Raw genomic sequence first — 18,042 nt, forward strand, 5'->3', positions numbered from 1 at the left:
TCAGCTCCCTAAAAAAAAGGTCGACAACTCCGGGGAACCTTTCCTTAAGAAACGTCAACAACTTTGGGGTTCCCCCCTAAAAAAGGTTGACAACTCTGGGCAACTGGGGGGAGGCACGGGCGGATCTTTGCACCCTGGCGCCACATATGCTTAAGACGGCCCTGGAAATAAGCTAACTTGAAACTGTAGTTTAAGTAGCTGTCTTATTACAAAAATCCCAGAGTTAAGGTTAACCATGGCTTAGGGCTATGATTGAAAAATATATGTGAAAAATATTTATTCAGGTGAGATCTTTGACTAGGAGGTACATAGGAAGCTGCCTTGTACAAGGTCAGTCTTTTCCAGTATTGTCTCCTCTGGCATTCAGGATTTTTCACACCATCTTCTAACGGATCCTTTTAAATAGAGGCGCCAGATGTTGAACTTAGAACCTTCTGACTCAAAACATGCGCTCTAACTGCTACCGCTAAGCTACAGTCCGTCACTGAATTTGAACCTGCTGCTCCTTGCTCCTGTTCTGCAAAATCAACATGGATTTGAATTGCAGCTCCTTCTAGCACTGCACCTTTATGTTAAAAACCCAAACCCAGCAAATTGTAATCAGCCCAAGGTCTTTTAACTCTCAGTTAAGCAGATGATGATAAGCAGCTAGGATCACAGCCTCTGTGGCTATCCATGAGCTTGGCTGCTGTTCTCTGTCAGACAAGGATGAATGCGTCAGCTCCAGCCCTCTCTGTGAAACCCTCAGCACGGGAACCCGTCTTGCTGGCCACATGATGCCTTTCCCTTTGAAGAAAGCAAATCCTCAATTTTCTGTCCTTGTGTTGTTAGGGGAGGAAAGCTACATGTGTGTGCGTGCCCTGTGTGTGTGCCTTACTCGGAGAGGCAAAAAGGAGAGCAGCACTGCAGTCTCATCTTGCAGATTGTGTCCTTGGTGTGATATTAAAGAGTTTCATGAATCCACAAGCGGAGAAGCTCTTCAGGGGGTAGCACTTGCACAGACTCATCGCATTTCTCTGTCTCCTCTCCCCTGTAATTTAGTAGCCTAGCAGGTGATTCTGTTACTTTCTGGAAAAGAGGGGTGGGGAGGGGAAAAAACACATAATGGGTAAAAGATGGAAGAGCATTTACTTCACCACTGCAGAGGGATGGAAGTACTGGATTAGTATTGTAAAGCTTAGTGTTCAAAGCAGCACTCAGGGCTGTAGCCATAAGAGGGCCTGTGTAAGTCTGATTCCCTTAGGCAGAAATGAGGAACCTGGCTTCCTCGCTTATGGACTTCCATCAGCCCCAGCCAGCATGGCCAATGGTCAGGGTCAGGCATAGTGGAAGACGGACAATTTCTCAAGGGCCACAGTGTTGCCCACCCCAGCTTTAAGTGATATTCCACCCTGCATTCCCAGTGTTCAGCTTTTTAATTTTAAAAAGTTAAGTAGCTAGCCCTCTTCATGGTGGCGTTTATGGGGAGGAAAGAGCTCAGGTAGGGTTCTACCTGATAGCTCACTAAGTTGCTCCAGTGCTGGGGTTCAACAGGCACAAAGGTAAATATAGTTACATAGCTTTAAACATATTGAGCTACCTGTAACCCTTACAGCACCATCCCTTCATTTACAAATTCGAGCACCTCAATGATCTGACTTTTGTCATTTCAAGGTTATGTGCACATTTAAAGAACATTCCCCCCTACAAAGAATTCTGGGCAATGTGGTTTATCCCTCACAGAATTACAATTCTCAGCAACCTGTAATAACAATGCCCAGTATTTGTTGAGGGGGGGGGGAATGTGATTTTAAAAGGTATAGTCATGTGTTCGCAGCCAGACTGATAGCTACTCTTATGCATTCCAATAACCTGCCCGGGTAACAGGCACTGCGGCACAGTATAAGCGCCAAGCTTCAACCCATGGCTTTTAAAGGCAGGGCACACCTACCTTTTCTGGAAGTGTTAAGGCACAACCTCAATACAGCACTTCAAACCATTTCTTATCTTACCAAAGTGTCCGGAAGGCTCTCGTTCGGGCAGCAGGAATACTGGCAGATCTGACATGTTTTCCAGGCAACCCAAAGAAGGGCCAAAACAGCCACAACAGAGATAACCAAGAAGAGTGGGGCGAAGGTGACCAATATGGCTTTGCCTGCTGGAGACAAAAAAAGACTCTGTAGTTGCTAAGAGGGCAGAAAACCACAATGAAGGGCTCTGAGCTGAAAAGTATCTGGGAATTGACATAAGCGCCACTGCTGCACATTGTGTTTACATGGCTTTGCACTGTTCTGAAGAACAGTAATGTGAAGCAGTGAAGTAAAGGGAAGCAGCGCTCCCTTTCCCTTATGGGGTATTCCGGAACCCGTAGGTCCTTAAGTGGGTTCCCTATCGGTAGCAGAACATAACAGAGGCCAACCAGAGTATATTGAGAAGCAAAGCGGCTAGTAAGCCGGATCTTTATTCAAGTAACTGTTGCAACAGGGTCCCCACTCACCACATGCAGGAGGGAGGAGAACCCTGAACAATGGTACGTAAGCCCTTATATAGACTTTTGAAATTGCCCACCCTGTAGCCCAAGACCACCCCCCCAAAACATCATACATACATCACAGAAGGAGGTGGTCTACAGCAGAAATTCTGCCTGCCAGGATACCTGATAATGGTCACTGATTGCATTACCTGGGCAGTCTGGCCATACTTTTGTGATGGTTAATACTTTAGTTCCCGAATCCAGGTCACAGGCTCACCCTATTCATACACAAATATGCCCTTAAGACAGGTTTTGCAAGCAAAAAGCCAATGGGAAGGCTTTCCCCATTTGCCTCCCTTACTGCAGAGGAATATTTGAGTCAAAATGGCTTCAGGATCACTCTCCCATACTATTTCATACACATGGTTCATATATTTAGATATGTGTGCATTTATGAATATTTATTCTATATTTGAGACCTTAAAATTCTTATAACAGCAGTATATCAAGGTGGTGAAACGTTTTCAGGCCACATGCTAGTGGTGAATGGGCCCAGAGCCAAAAAGCGGGTTAGTGGGCAAACCTGCATTGTAGGGGAGTGGGCTAGATGACCCTTGGGGTCCCTTCCCAACTCTACAATTCTATGATTTTATATCTTTAGGTGCCAGGTGAAACCACTCTTCTTCTCCCAGGCCTTTGTTTATTGAAGTGTGGCCTTTTAAACTGTGTGTTAAATGACCTTTTAAAATGTGGAACGGGTGTGTGTGTGTGTTGATTTTGTTTGCTACTATGTTATGCATTTTTGTGTTTCAATATTGTAAACCACCCCTGCGATCCTCGGATGAAGGGTGGTATAGAAATTAAACAAATATAATAATAAAAGATGCACAGCACATTCCAATTCTGCAGTTAGTAAAGTGGCTGGTTGCAGAAGGAGGAGGCTGGGCTCCTGTACATTTAATTATCTGTGCACCTCTTGAACATTGCTATTAAAGATGCAGAGGCCCTGTCCTCTTTTTGTAGCTGACCACACTAGTTGTTAGTGTTAGGTTTGACGTTCAACCCAGAAACTAAAGGGGATAATTAGTTAGCTAACAAAAGTGTCACAAATGTTCAAGCTTTTATTAAATACCGTTTTATCTGCCCTGGCCCCCCCAGCAGTGGAGAACCATGTCTGGAAAGGAGAGTATCTTTGTTGTTCTTACCTTCGGCCCTCACACACTGCACCTGGCTGAAATTGCTGCTCCGGTTTATGGCTTCAACATAGGTCTGGGCTTTAACACAGTATTCAGTGCCAGCTTCCATGGTGTCCATATGTAACGTAGTGCTGCTGTCTTTCACCACTTTGCGATACACCTAGTTTCACAGAAGCCAGAGTGAAATCAGTTCCCATTCATTAGATCAGGCAAGGGGAACATATAGCTGTCCAGACTAGAGACAGAAGGTTCTGTGAATTTTGGTTCTTTCGGGTTCTCATTTTGCCAGTCTGAAATGCAGTTCTCCACATTTTATATATATATATATAAAATCATGGAAATTCAGCATTTAAGCACACATCTATCCTATTGAACATAGCTTTATATGTAGCACAAACTAATGTACAAACACTTTCCCCTAATATAATGTATTTTTGTATGTTATTTTCACTTGTATCTTTGTTCTTATGCACACTTTTACCTAATATATGCATTTTTGTAAAAATCATTTGAAGAACAGCATCAGAAAATTCTGTTAAGTGCAAATTTTGAAGGATATCTATGTTTCTGTTCACATGTTGCTTTGGGATGCACAAATTTGATAGATTCTGCTTTAAATTCTATTCTACTGAATAGAATTTCTCCTCCACCCCTCCTCCATCTTTATTGCACTTCTCTCATCTCTGTTCATTGATTGTGCTGATTTGGGCTGAGGTGAGTTGGAGTCCAACAACACCTGGGGGGGGCACAGGTACCCCTTCCCTATATTTGATTAACTGGTCTGTTCTTTGCTTTGGGCATGAGACCCTGTTTGGTCACCCTCTCTGACACCTGAATATTAATGAACTCCATTGCTAAACAAGAAGAACCACCACAGGCCATTTGTGTAACGCAGCCAAACGCCCAAGACAAGGTGCACAAATAATAGAGCCAAAACAAAAACTGTTCACAGATTGGAAAATTCTGCAAGATTTAAAAATGCAAATTTGCCTTTTTGAATTTCCAGTTATTTTCACATGTTGCTTTCAGATACTTTCAGAGGCACTCATTAAAAAACCGTCTCAGGAAAATATAGATAGGAATGTCTGCAAGCAAATTCAAGTTAGATCTCCCCACCCCTTTTATTTCTGGGAAGTTGTAAGAAATTGTGGGCAATTAGGGAGTTGTAGGTAATTAAATTGGTATAGTACAATACAACTGAAATAAGAGATTAACCCACGTTCCATTGTATAGGGAGGGGCCAAAGGTTCTGAAAGCTACCAAGTAAATTGTTTTCTGATTTCTTTGTAGGTAAGCTGAGAAGCTGCCAAACTAGACATTACTTCAATTGCATAGATAGCAACAACGTCTTTTTTTAAAAAATGTAATACTAGGTTAGTGGATGAAGCAATTTTCACCAGGATAGCAGAGTGTAGGGAAGGGAAGGTTTAATCCAAATTGAACTTTTTTTCTAAAGCTAACTGCAGCAGGGCATAGGTGATTTTAATTGAGATCTTTGCCCTTGGCCCTGGTTCAGAAGCTCCAGCCGGGGCAGAATGCACTGGCCAGACAGCTGATGGGGGCACATGGCTGGCAACATGTGACACCATTGTTAAAACTTCTGTACTGGCTGCCCATCTACTACTAAGCCAGCTTCAAAGTCCTTGCATTAATTTCTGTTTCACTGCGAAGGAGCAACTGAGAAAGCTTGCACCTTTTGCAAGCTGATCTTTAAATTTATTGATAAAGAGTCTATTAAGACATGCAGATCCCTGAACTTTTTGCAACTTGGGTTCCACAGCTGAAAAGGTTATATCCTGCACGACAGCCATTCTGACCTCCTATTGTGATTAAATATAAAACAGATCCTCCGGTTTATTGTTGTGGGCAGGCAGACTCATTGGGAGAGGGGCCATCCTTTAAACAGTCTGTTGCCACTTATAATGTTCGCACCACAGCAAGTAGGAATCAAAAAGATTGCATACACCATCAGGCAACAGTATATAGCAGGAAAAAAATGTAGAATTAGGAAGGACCAAAGTGAAGTCTCCTTGTGGACCGTTTTCTGTGCTGCTCCATCATAATAACGCTCAGAGTTTTTGGCAGAACTTCAGGATAGCCTAACCTCTAGACCAGGGATGTGGAATCTGTGGTCCTCCAGACATTGATAGTCTACAACTTCTCTGATCATGGCCTATGCTGGCCAAGGCTGGTGGAAGTCCAACAACATATGGAAGGCCACAGGTTCCTCATCAATACATGGATCTTGTCCATGTACTTGCAAGAGAACTTTCCTGCATTCTCAGGCCAGATATAAGACCAAAACTTACCTTGTGCCCTTGGCCCTTCTTCCAGTAATATATCCAGAATTCAAAGGCAGGTCCTAGTCGCTCAAGTTCCACTAGCAAATGATATCCATCAGCTGTGACAGTCAACATAGGTGGAATGAGGGAGGCTGTGAAAACGACAGAATCATATCCATCATGGGACCATACATGAATCTCGCATCCCAGCTCAGGAAAAACAAGGATCAATATGCTATGGAACAGCCTAAAGCAGGGGTCCCCAACCTTTTCTGAGCCTGGGGAAACATCTGGAAATCTAAGAAACTGTTGTGAGCATCACAAAATACCCATCTCATAGAATACAGTAAAAACTGTCAATGCTCAGGAACCCCACCTCTCAAAAAGCCCCTCAGCCCAAATACACACCCCAAAACAAAAACCAGACAATAAAAAATACAGACAACTTCCAAAATAGGAGCAACATCCCATACCGAAGGAAAGGAAAAAAAGACAAATATACACACTTGAAACAAACAGAAACAAGCAGGCAAAGCTGCCGGGGTGGGGGTGGGGGAGCGGGACAGAGGCTTTATAAGGAAAAGGAGGTAAGATGGCGTTTCTGGGTGCTTACAATATGCTTTGTAGCTAGGCACAGCATCACCTTGGTTTAAATAACAACACGCTGCAATATAAATAAATAAATAAATACTGGAGGGCGGAGAGGGACCTCGGCAGGTGCCCATGAACACCATATTGGAGGCCATCAGCCTAATCTGGAATTTCCAAAATGTTCTGAACTTAAAAGGAGATCAGATGGGTATTTGGCATATACTCAATAAGTATCTTCCTTCCCCACCCCAATGCTGTGGTCCTAATCAATCTTACCCTACCTCAGTTGATCTGATTGAGAGAAGATAAGATCCAATCGTGGATCTCAAACATTTCATCTGCTTTAGCCTTTACAGAGCATTCTGTGCAAAATCTCATTTGTGGTCCCAGCCTATGCAAAGTATAGTACTGCACAAAGTGATCCACTTGAGCAGAAGCTTACAGCTTTATGTTCAAGTGCTGATGTACTGAGTTTGTGAGGTGCTCTCATGCCGATGCACAAATCTTTAGGTACCATCTTGCATCTGTCATCTGTTTTCTCCGATCCCTTCTTGTTTTTCTAGCAGAAACCCCTCAGGGCTAAGTTGGGAGTGGAAACTGGATTCCACCATCAGGGCCAGGCATTTAGCAATCTTGCATAGACTTGAAATGTTTCTTGGGCTGCTGAGTTATCAGTTTTGCCTGCAGGCGTCATCTACAGTAATAGTACCAGCAATAGCTACAGAAGAAGGAAGGACAAACCAGTTCTGTCTAGATTCAAAGGGAGACTATACCATCCAAAATACAACGTGCCTTTATGAATTGCATAGAGAATGGTAATTCAGGCAGATAGAATCAGAAGCATGTAACTAGCTTCTGCTCTTGAATTTCACTCCTATACATCAACTTATAAAGAAAAAGGAGCCCTGGCTTTGCAATAGCTTCGTAATAATAAGATCGGGGAAGCTTACATAGCCCCGTGTCGACGTGTTTCACAAGCTATGGAGCTTGTTTTTGAGCTTGAATTTAGGTTTAACCTTTGGAATGAAGCATATTAGAATTCTGAGTTGGGAGAATTACCACTCATTATTTGGGAGTGTTCTTTTTGTTTTAAGTTTCTTATCCTCCCCCTAGATTTAATAGCAACTAAGCTATCTTGAGTCATACAAACAATTCTTTTTTTCCCTCCTTCTGAGGAAACTGATAGATCATAACGGTGAAACGAGATTTTTAGCCGGCAATTCGTTAAGGTTATTTTGAAGTTATTGTTTGGCTTTTTGAGTTATTTGATAAGTTGGTTAAACTATTAATTTTCCTTTGGATTAGTTTACAACGTTTTGGAGTATCTTTTCTTGAGCAATTCTGCTCTTGAATCATTAAATACATTGTATGTTTGAGTATTATTATACAAATATATGCCCATCTCGTTACAGGGATCTTTCATGGTGTGGATTTTTTCTTTATCTGGCTTCCTTTCCAGCTAGGGCAAAAAAAAGCAACTAAAAGTAAGAGTTGGAAAATGCTGCATCAACTGTCAAATTTAGGGAACAACTTTGTCTGGAAGTCGCATTTTCTGAGCTGGAATCCATTCTCCCTACTTCTAGGTGTGTATTTATTAGGTTAAATGTGCTGGCGGAAACTCACTTGCTCAAAACCCTTTTTTATTATGACCTCACATTTGTGGAAGGCTGAGCCATGGCACTCAAAACAGATTTTCCGCCTCAACCGTGGTAAATTCCATCAAATTAAAGCAGAGAACTGGGGAGAACTGCATTTGCTGTAATTCTCCTAACTACCAAAGATGCAGGAAAAGCCCTAAGTCATTCGATCCAATGGTGAGGCATCCCACCATTATGTAGGCCCACAGGAACCAAATCCTAGAGGCCGAGGTCTGTTCAGCCTACCACGATAAAATATTTGAGGGGGCCAGGGGCCCCTAAAGTTGATGGGCATTGCCAGTCAAATGGTGTGCATGCGCAACATCATGTGATTGATTATGCACTGGGCAGCCCTTATCCCCCCCCCCCAACCACCAATATTTTAATCAAGTTGGCACCCTATGTAGGCCCCAACCTGTGTAAGTTCAATTGTTTCACATACATAGTTTTATCACCTTAATCAGGACCAAGTTTGCGGGGAGGAGCGTCCCACAGCAAAATGCTGTTGGTTTCCCAACTCAGTGGCAGGCAGACCTGAGCTGCCATTCAGATTTCACAAAGTGCCCTGGAGTGATGCTATATGTACATCGAGTTCTCCAGTGAATTGTGAGAAATTTAAAATCGCAACTCAAAGCTGCCTTCCTCGGCTTTGAAGAAGGAGAGGGCAGGGCATGAGTCTGCTTCAGTGGGGTCCTGGTAGATTCAGAGAATCAAAGAATATTAGAGTTGGAAGGGACCCCAAGCGTCATCTAGTCCAACCCCCTGCAATGCAGGAATCTCAGCTAAAGCATCCAAGAAAGATGGCCATCCAACCTCTGCTTGAAAACCTCCAAGGAAGGAGAGTCCACCACCTCCTGAGGGAAACCATTCCACTGTTGAACAGCTCTTATTGCCAGAAAGATTTTCCTGATGTTTGGTCGGAATCTCCTTTTTGCAACTTGAAGCCATTGGTTCGAGTCCTACCCTCCAGAGCAGGAGAAAACAGGCTTGTTCCCTCTTCCATGTGACAGTCCTTGAGATATTTGAAGATGGGTATCCAATCTCCTCTTTTCCAGGCAAAGCTGCTAGGGTCCTGGCTAAGCTGCTCAGTAGTGCCAGGTGCTGACACCCAGGACTGACCTCAGTAGGAACAAGGCCCCCCAATGAGGACATTAGCACCTACCATTATCCTAAGGATCCCAGCGTGAGATGTGCATCACAGAGGAGCATGTGAATGCACTTACTTGTGACACGATTGAAGAAGCCACTGAGAGTGGCCCAGTGTGAAGCCTGGGTCCCCACACCTGCCCTGACACGTAGATCGTATGGCACAGTGGCAGAAATGTCTTCTGTGATATCACACTGAGTAACACTAATGCCCGTACACTCTCCAATGGGAATCCAGCTGTCGTTGGCGTAGTCTCTCTCATATTCTCTGAGGGGAAGAAGAAGAAGAAGAAGAATTAGGGGAAAGAATGCAACACAACACGCTTTGCTGAAGGCAGTGGTTCTTACTTATTTATTACATAAAATTTGTACACCACTTGATTGTAAAGAAAACCTCAAAGCGGTTTACAAAAGATGAAACAGTGAAATCGAGGAAAGATTACGACTCTGCTTTAAAACATTCAGAAGTTAAATTACTAAAACAGATACAGTGGATGCTCGGGTTGCGAACGCGATCCATGCGGGAGGCGCGTTCGCAACCTGTGGCGCTGCGTCTGCGCACGCACGTAACGCAATTTGGTGCTTCTGCACATGCGTGAGCACCGAAACCCGGACATAACCTGTTCTGTTACTTCCTGGTTCGGCGCAGTGCACAACCCGAAGCGGCCGTAACCCGAGGTATGACTGTATTAAAATTTCCTCAACCTTCTAAGCATCTGGGTAGGCTTGTCTAAACATGAACATTTTTAGCAGGTGCCAAAAAAAGCACAGTGAAGGCATCTGCTTGATATCAATAGACAGGGAGTTCCGTAGGCGGTACCACACTAAACAACTGAGTTCTTACAAATGAGGAACAGGTATTATGCGGCACCTGTAGTATTGCCAATTCCGCCAGCTGAACCGGTCGATTGGGCCACTGGCCTACTTCACTCAATAATGTTGATGCTTATTGGTGGTGGCTCTCCAGGAAGAAACCTGGAAATGGCAGCGATTGAACCTGGAGCATTCTGTATGCAGAGTGTGTGACTCAACTGAGTTATAGAAGACTGAGAGCAAAGTAGAGCACAAATTACGCACTGTGCACTCGAGGGTGACCCGCCCCACCCCGAAGCAAATATTCTGTGCACTTTTTAAAGAATATTTGTTAGGAACCCTTACACACGTGTTACAACATGAATAGTCCCACAAGGGCAGACATGTCTGGTAGCAGATACAATTCTTCCCAACCTTCTCACATGGGCTAGTTTACTGCAATGCCACTTAATAACAATGGCTTGGGCCACAAAGACATGCATCAGAATGTCGCATTAAGGTTACGTGGGGATAGAAAGGGTTGTATTGCTCCAAACTGGAAGTGGGTAATCACATTTTTGAATGCTACTTTGCAAGCAGAAACCTGGAACAGGGAGCAAGCTGGGCTAGAACTAGAACCTCTCTCTGCAATGTGCTACTTTTTTCTCACTTGCAGGAGTTTTGTTTTGTTTTTAATGCTTGTGAACATTCAAAGGCACCTCATTTATAGTCTGGAACCATAGGCTGTGTGCACAACCCCATTTACTCTGCATTCAGTACATTCCCACTTAGGAACCAGAGTACACACCACAACAGCCACAATCCAAATCTATGCTGTTGTTTCTTATGAAATACTGCATTTTGATGCATTCCCCAAACCCCGAAAGAAACCAGTTTAGATCCTTATCGAGAAAAAGAATGACGTAGCTGTGTTTCAAGTTGGTTGTGTGTACACAGCAATAGAGTCAACCTGACCACCTCAGGATATTTACCACATTATTCGGCTGACTGTGGGTTGGGCCTAGGCCCTACTACGTGTTCCATTCTGTGATGAAATTTTGCAAGAGCTCAGCCAAAGGAGCAGGATAGGCCCCCTCTGACAGTCAACAGCTTGCATTGGCTTGGGTCATAAGATCCCTGCTGGGTCAGACCAAAGGCCTATCCAGTCTAGGTTCTTGCTCCCAACAGTGACTAACCTTATGCTTACAGGAAGCCCACAACCAGGACATGAGGGCAATAGGGCTCTCCCACTGTTGTCCTCCAGCATCTGGTATTTGGAGGCATTCTGCCATCATGACTAGCAACAGAATTTGCCTAATACCCTTTTAAAAACATCAACCATATCTTTTGGATACCATAGCTTAATACTGAACGGTGTGAATAAGTTCCCTTCAGCTTAATTGGATGACCCCAACCCCGTGTTCTAATTGTCCATTTCCTCACACCATGCATAATTTAAGACTCTTCTGTCTTGTCCTTTACATACTTGCCTAAAAAAGAAAGAAAGGTCAGCAGTGATAGTTACTGCATGTTTAGACTCAATGTGAAGAAAAGTTACCCTTGAAACTCGACGGAATATTTTACAGCTTCTCCAGGCACCGTCACTGGGCTCCATACTAGAAAGTGCTTCATATTAGTGGACAGGATCGTGATGTTCCGAGGAGCTGGCAGTAACACACCTTTGCGTAGGAATCACCCAGCAATATGCAAAAAAGGGAGAAAACCAGAAGTTACAATTGGCTTTGTGAGTTATTATGGAGGAGCAGAAGTTACTGTTACCACTGGGTTGCTCTGTCAACAGGATACAGACTGACGGGCTCATGTCCAGCTTTGTCTGAGAAAGGTGTGGAATCCTCTACTTTGGAGATTTATATATATATATATAAAGTCAAATGAACATCTGTCAAAGATGCTCTAGATCAGTGGTTCCCAATTAGCTAAATTCTGCGGACTCCCTACTTTTGAAACTTTTGATATTCCTATTGTAGATTTTGTTATGTGAATGGGGTCCATGGACCACCAGATGGGAACCGCTGCTCTAGCTATTTAACACACTCTGAAAATTTTGGCAGCTGCCTATGTAGAAATCACACTTCTGTTTCAAAGATCAGTTCCTTTACATAAAAGGGCTTTTGCTTAACTACAGTTTTTTTCAAGTTAGGGCTGCAGGGCACCTCCATCAGCTCTGCTAAGAGACCTTCTTCATCAGACCTTTCCCTCAGCTGTCATCTGCCAATGGCTCTCATTCCATCAGGCTATAGGAGAGGAAGAGATGGAACGGCAGAGCCTATCCTTCAACCAGTCAGCAATGTTTGGCTCCTCCTCTTCAAATCTCTCCATTCCAGTTGGTTGCAACAAGAATTCTGTTACTACAAACTAGTGCCTGAACTAGTTTTTTGTACTTGCTATTCCCCTCCTCCCCACTTTTCCTTGTGTGCCATGTATCTTAGATTATGTGCCTGAGAGCAGGGACTGCCTCATTACTGATACAGTTGTACCTCGGGTTACGTACGCTTCGGGTTGCGTACTTTTTGGGTTACGAACTCCGCTAACCCAGAAGCGCAACCCGAGGCGCACGCGCAATTTGCGCATGTGCAGACATGTTTTCATGGTCTGTGCATGCGCAGAAGCGGTTTTTTCGGTTTTTCAGGTTATGTACAAATTTTTCAGGTTATGTACAGTGACCCAGAACCAATTAAGTACATAACCCGAGGTACCACTGTAGATGCAAATAGCTCTGGGAGGCCTTTTTTCTTTCAGAATGAAGTATGAAATAAAAACGCTACTACTACGATGGCTGATAATGCTGATGTCTAGATTTATGGACTGTGGTTAACATTAACTACGATCAGCGATATCTTTTCTAGAAAAAGAAGTTCTGGTGAGTTCTGGCTGAAAAAAGCCTGGACTATGATTACCTTCAAACAAGTCAACTTGAAACCATAGCTACTGAAGCTGGCTTGTTTTATAATGTTCACAAGGAGGACTGTGCACATGCTTTGCATGTGAAAGTTTAATTCCCGCCATCTCCAGGAGAGCATTTGCCCATCGGTGTAAGCAGTGGGTAGACCAAAGGTTTAATTAAGGAGAAGGAAGCTTCCTTTGCACCTAACCATAATTTGCATGTGTGGACGACATGGATAAATGTGGCTAATCAAAAGCAGAAGCTTCCTAACTCAGTATATTGTTATGGCAAGTGCCTTTCTGGTTAAATAATAATAATGAGGCGTCAGGGCTCATATCTTGATAAAAGCTTTACAAGCATCAACACAACATGGCTGACATGGGCAGCAAAAGCAATAGGTGACTCCATTCCAGTGAGTACTGGTCACAGAAAAAGCACTGGTTATGGCTAATGGCTAAAACCAGGGCTATTTTTCTAGAGAGAGAGAGAGAAGTGTGAGAACTCACCATGAAAACATCTCTCATTCTCTTATAATGGTGCCCACCTGAGAGGTGCTGGAACTCAGTTCTGGCTGAAGAAAAAAGCCCTAGCTAAAACCAGACTAAAAGAATATGTGGGGAAATTTTGTTTCGCAAGGTGTAGGCCGGAAAGAAGGAGTCACCAAATTTTGTGCGTCACTTGTTTGACGATTGAGTAGCCTGAGGGCCTTTCGGTACAATTCATTTTAACTTGGTTCCTCATGTCATGTGCATGGGTCACATATTTCCCCTCAGACTTGTGCTCCTGTTTGTGAAGATACCACTTTTTTTTTCAGTACTCAAAGAGATATAGCTCTGAGGAAGCTCAGGCCAAGAAGCACATGCCATCAGTGGCTTGAGGGAACTTCCTGGGCACCAGCACTATTCCCTGGGGCTACTTGAGACCTGTGTTACCTGAGGGAGGGCAGAAGTGATGAAGCCCAGGGCAGGAAGCACCTACCATCAGCTTTCAGTTGGCCTGAGAGACCTTGGCCACTCTCCATTTTATAGGACTTTTTTGGTTTGTTTTAGTGTTTTACAATTGTGAACCGCCTTCGGTACCTAAGCAGAAAGGCACCACATAAATATAAAAGAAATACACAATAGACCAGGGTTGTGGTTTTTTTGTTTTGTTTGTTTTTTGCACATTTAAGGTCCCCATCATTTAAAGCAGTATTATAGCACTTTTAACTGCCCTGGCTTCCCCTGAAGAATCCCGGGAAATATAGTTAATTATATCATTTATGAATAATAGTAATCTATCTTCCATCTCTGTCACCATGGAGAAATTATCTTAAATCTCTAGACTGAAGTATACCCTGTGGATGTGAGCTTAATCTGTAATGTAAAACATTTTCCAAGTCTGTTTTGATGCAATGTGGATGACTGCACACAATACTTAACATCTGTGCATGTATTTGTCCTGGAAGACAACACTCTATGCTTGATAATTGTTTTTAACTTTTTCAACAAAGTTTGTAACCACACCACTTTAAACAATCATGGCTTCCACCAAGGAATCCCGCAGGCTAGTTTGTTAAGTGTTCTGAGAGTTGTTATTAGGTTAAGTACAATAATAACCTTGCAAATTTGTAAGTTTTTCCTCTTTTTCTTTTTCTTTTTTACATAGGTGTCTTAACAATTTGTTTTTTTTTCCATGTCTTATTTTACCTTGTGCAGTTTAAATTTTATACTAGGTATATATATTTTTCTATTTTCCAATAAAGAACATAACTCTTTAACAGGTGGTACTATAGAGGTGTGGAGCAGATGGTAGCTATAAGAAACGAGCTTCCACACCCTCACCCTAAATCCTGCTTCCTTATATACCACAATTTCAACATAACTTATCAGTATCTACTATTCTTTCCAAAGCAGGGCTCCATCGCCTGCAAGACTGTTATGAAAATGATGTGCCACTTACAGAACCACAACTCCTGGAACACTTGGAAGATTCAGGCATAGATTGGCATGGGGTAGCCACAGAGTCCTGACACTTTATGAACATCTAACTTTAGCAAACACCCAGAAAGGCAGGGTCTCTGTGAAATATCCCCTACTGATACAATCCCAGTTCTATTCACTTATGACTTTGAAATTGGTGTGAGAGACAAACCCTATAAGCAAACTGAAAGATTCCCAATGGCTTAAGATTTTGTCCACTCGTCCCTTTAGGTCTGTGTCTGCTAACATTAGGGAGAATTCTTTGAGAGTGGTCCACTGCTGGTTAGTCTTTTAAAAGCTTGTGATCTGTTAGCATTTTGATACAGTAAGCTGACATGGCTACTGAAATATACCAGTACTCAGAGTCCTGGAGAGATTTCATGCTCTTGTAAAACAGTGATTGATTGAATTTCCCACCAAACCTCAGGCTTTTATATATATTATTTACACAATGAGTCCTGTCTGATTGGCCGATTCTGCTTCCTTCATGGAGCTGGTTGGGCTGCTCCTGCAGGCCAATCAGTTGTTGCATTCTACGATCCGCATCCTGGTCTTTCAGGATTTATTGCAACAGACCGTAAACTGAAGAAAAAACCTATGACCATGTATCCAACATCTTCAACAAGAAGGAATCAAGTACCAATGGGGCTTCCCTTTTTGCCTCGTTGTAACAACTGACACAACACAGCACATAGCCACTGACATACCTGAAGCCCTGCAACTTCTGGAGAACCTCAGACTTAACCTTCCACCAGAATGGCAGCCATCTGACCCACCGAACGACAACCAAGACGAAAATACAGCTAATGGTTGAATGACAGTCAACAAGAGAAAGAAGAAATACAGTGGACGCTCGGGTTTACGATCCATGTGGGAGGCACATTCGCAACCCGCGCCGCTGCATCTGCACAATTTAGTGCTTTTGCGCATGCGCAAGCGCTGAAACCCGGAAGTAACCCGTTGCTTTACTTCTGGGTTCGGCGTGGTGCGCAACCTGAAATCACGCAACCTGAATGGCCGTAACCAGAGGTATGACTGTAACAGAAATGACATGACAATGCAAACCAAAACAGTCAAGTACCACTCACAGAACACAGAACACAAGACTACGAACCTTAGCTAAACCCACATATTACAGATTGACAACCCTGCAACAACATCTACTGCCGAATTAAGCACCCAGAAAGCACCTCAAACCAATAGACTGGTGAAGCCCCCCCTTCCCCCCTTGCTATCCACAGAGATCCTTCCCACACCAATACCTCCTTCTTCTTCAGTAATCACTCGAAGTAAGATTGTCTTCCATTGAGATGGTTTCAACAGTGAGTCCGTAAATGACTGTGGAGGCCAATTCTGGATCCACATGACCTTCCACAGTGGGGACATAGGTTTCCGGGTGGGAGTTGATCATGGTGAGGGTTCACCAAGCGTGCCTTCCTCTTAGCCTGTTTCTCCCTTTCGTCCTGAGTTCGAGCGTCTTCAAAGCCAATTTCACCTTTGGTAAAGGCTGTTCTCCAATTGGAGTGCTCACAGGCTAGTGTTTCCCAGTTGTCGGTGTTTATACTACATTTTTTAATTTGCCTTGAGAGAGTCTTTAAACCTATTTTGTTGACCACCAGCATTGCGCTTTCCATTTTAAAGTTCAGAATAGTTTCTTTGGAAGACGATAACCAACCCAGGTGACTCTCCATTCTTTCCAACTCCACCCACCCCAACACCCCATCCACCCCAACAACAACTCACCCCAACAACCCATCCCCCCTCGCTGTAATGACTATACACAAAAAATAAGCACACAAACGAAAACAGAACCCACCTCCCCACCCTCTCCGTACCCTTCCTCACCACATGAATAATAATAATAAAAAAATACGTAGGTAAAAGAAAAGGAAAACAGAAAAAGGCAAACTCATGCTAACTAAAACAACACCCCCACCCCTTTAAAACGAACAGCAAACAGCATTTTCTAAGAATAAAAAGAAAAAGAAAGAAAGAAAGAAAGAAAGAAAGAAAGAAAGAAAGAAAGAAAGAAAGAGCCCCTTTCTCCCTAGGACATATCTTAACAGATTTCACCAATTAATGTTACTTGGAGAAGAGTCTCATTTTAAGATATAAAGAAAATCTAGACGATCTGGAAGCTACAGTTAGTTCTAGGCAATTTCCCCCCAGCTCCATGCCCCATCATTCTGAACCGGAATCAAACCACATACCTGACACAAAAAGTGGCATCAAAGAAAAGATAAAGGACCGGAAGCAAATTGCCATTTCACTCCAAATTAGGAAGTCTGCTGGGATATAGCTGGCCCTGGCATTTTCTGTTCCTGGGCCAAGAGTCTCTCCATGTTTGGAGCTGAATGGCAACTTGAATGTTCAGTGCAGAATGCTGTTGCCGTTGCTGCAGCAGCATGTAAACTGCTCCAATAGTCACGAGTGTGGCTGCTACTGGATCCTACCTTACACATGCAATTGCATTGCTCATGAAGGTGTGGCCACAGGTAATTTAGGTTCTGTAACAGGTTCAGTTAATTTCATTTGGGTATTTTCCTACATTATAGGTTGAGCAATTGACCGAGAGAGAGAGAGAGAGAAAATGCTGGATATGTTGGCTCTGCAATTACGCAATCGACAACTTTGAGGAAAGCTCAGTTGCAACAACCAGATATTATCAAAATTCTGGAGTGAAAGTTGTCGTCTGAAGGATTTGGAAAACCCCAGCAGTTAATATTTATTTATACCTACCGTGCATGGGAAACTAGGCCACGTCTCCATAAAAAAAGGCCAAGGGTGTAATGAAGACATCTGCCAACACCCAACTCTCATCCCACATAAATAACTTCCTGCTTAAACCTTTATATCATCCCATGGGAACATTGTTGGAAGGAGAGGGTAAAAAAAGTGAAGCCAAGCTGGAAATAATGTAGATACCGGTAGTTCTGGATACTTTTTCTTAAATAAAGAATGCTGTAGAGCTGGTAAAGGGGCAGAAAAGGTCAAGCAATGTGAGCAGGGGGTTTGTGCATTCCCCTACACCTCCCATTATCCGTAGCCATTGGCTATCCTTGCTGGGGCTGATGAGAGAT

At 43.2% G+C, this 18,042-nt stretch overlaps 1 protein-coding gene across 2 annotated transcripts; it reads right to left on the reverse strand.

Moving 5' to 3' along the window:
* Positions 1–549: 549 nt before the first annotated feature.
* IL20RB (interleukin 20 receptor subunit beta) lies at positions 550–17,494 on the reverse strand. 2 transcript variants are annotated; one of them, XM_033158072.1, is made up of 7 exons: positions 17,173–17,494; positions 11,655–11,775; positions 9,382–9,572; positions 5,958–6,082; positions 3,658–3,808; positions 1,992–2,134; positions 550–1,068 (listed from the first exon to the last, which is right to left on the reverse strand). In XM_033158072.1, the coding sequence occupies exons 1-7, from the start codon at positions 17,225–17,227 to the stop codon at positions 943–945; spliced, it is 912 nt and encodes a 303-aa protein (XP_033013963.1). In that variant the 5' UTR covers positions 17,228–17,494; the 3' UTR covers positions 550–942. The 2 variants fall into 2 exon arrangements, with proteins under 2 accessions (XP_033013963.1, XP_033013962.1); XM_033158071.1 differs by having other exon boundaries at positions 1,992–2,137; positions 17,173–17,489.
* Positions 17,495–18,042: the final 548 nt, after the last annotated feature.

The sequence above is a fragment of the Lacerta agilis genome, chromosome 8 (genome assembly GCF_009819535.1).
Source record: "Lacerta agilis isolate rLacAgi1 chromosome 8, rLacAgi1.pri, whole genome shotgun sequence".
NCBI classification, from domain to species: Eukaryota; Metazoa; Chordata; class Lepidosauria; order Squamata; family Lacertidae; genus Lacerta; species Lacerta agilis.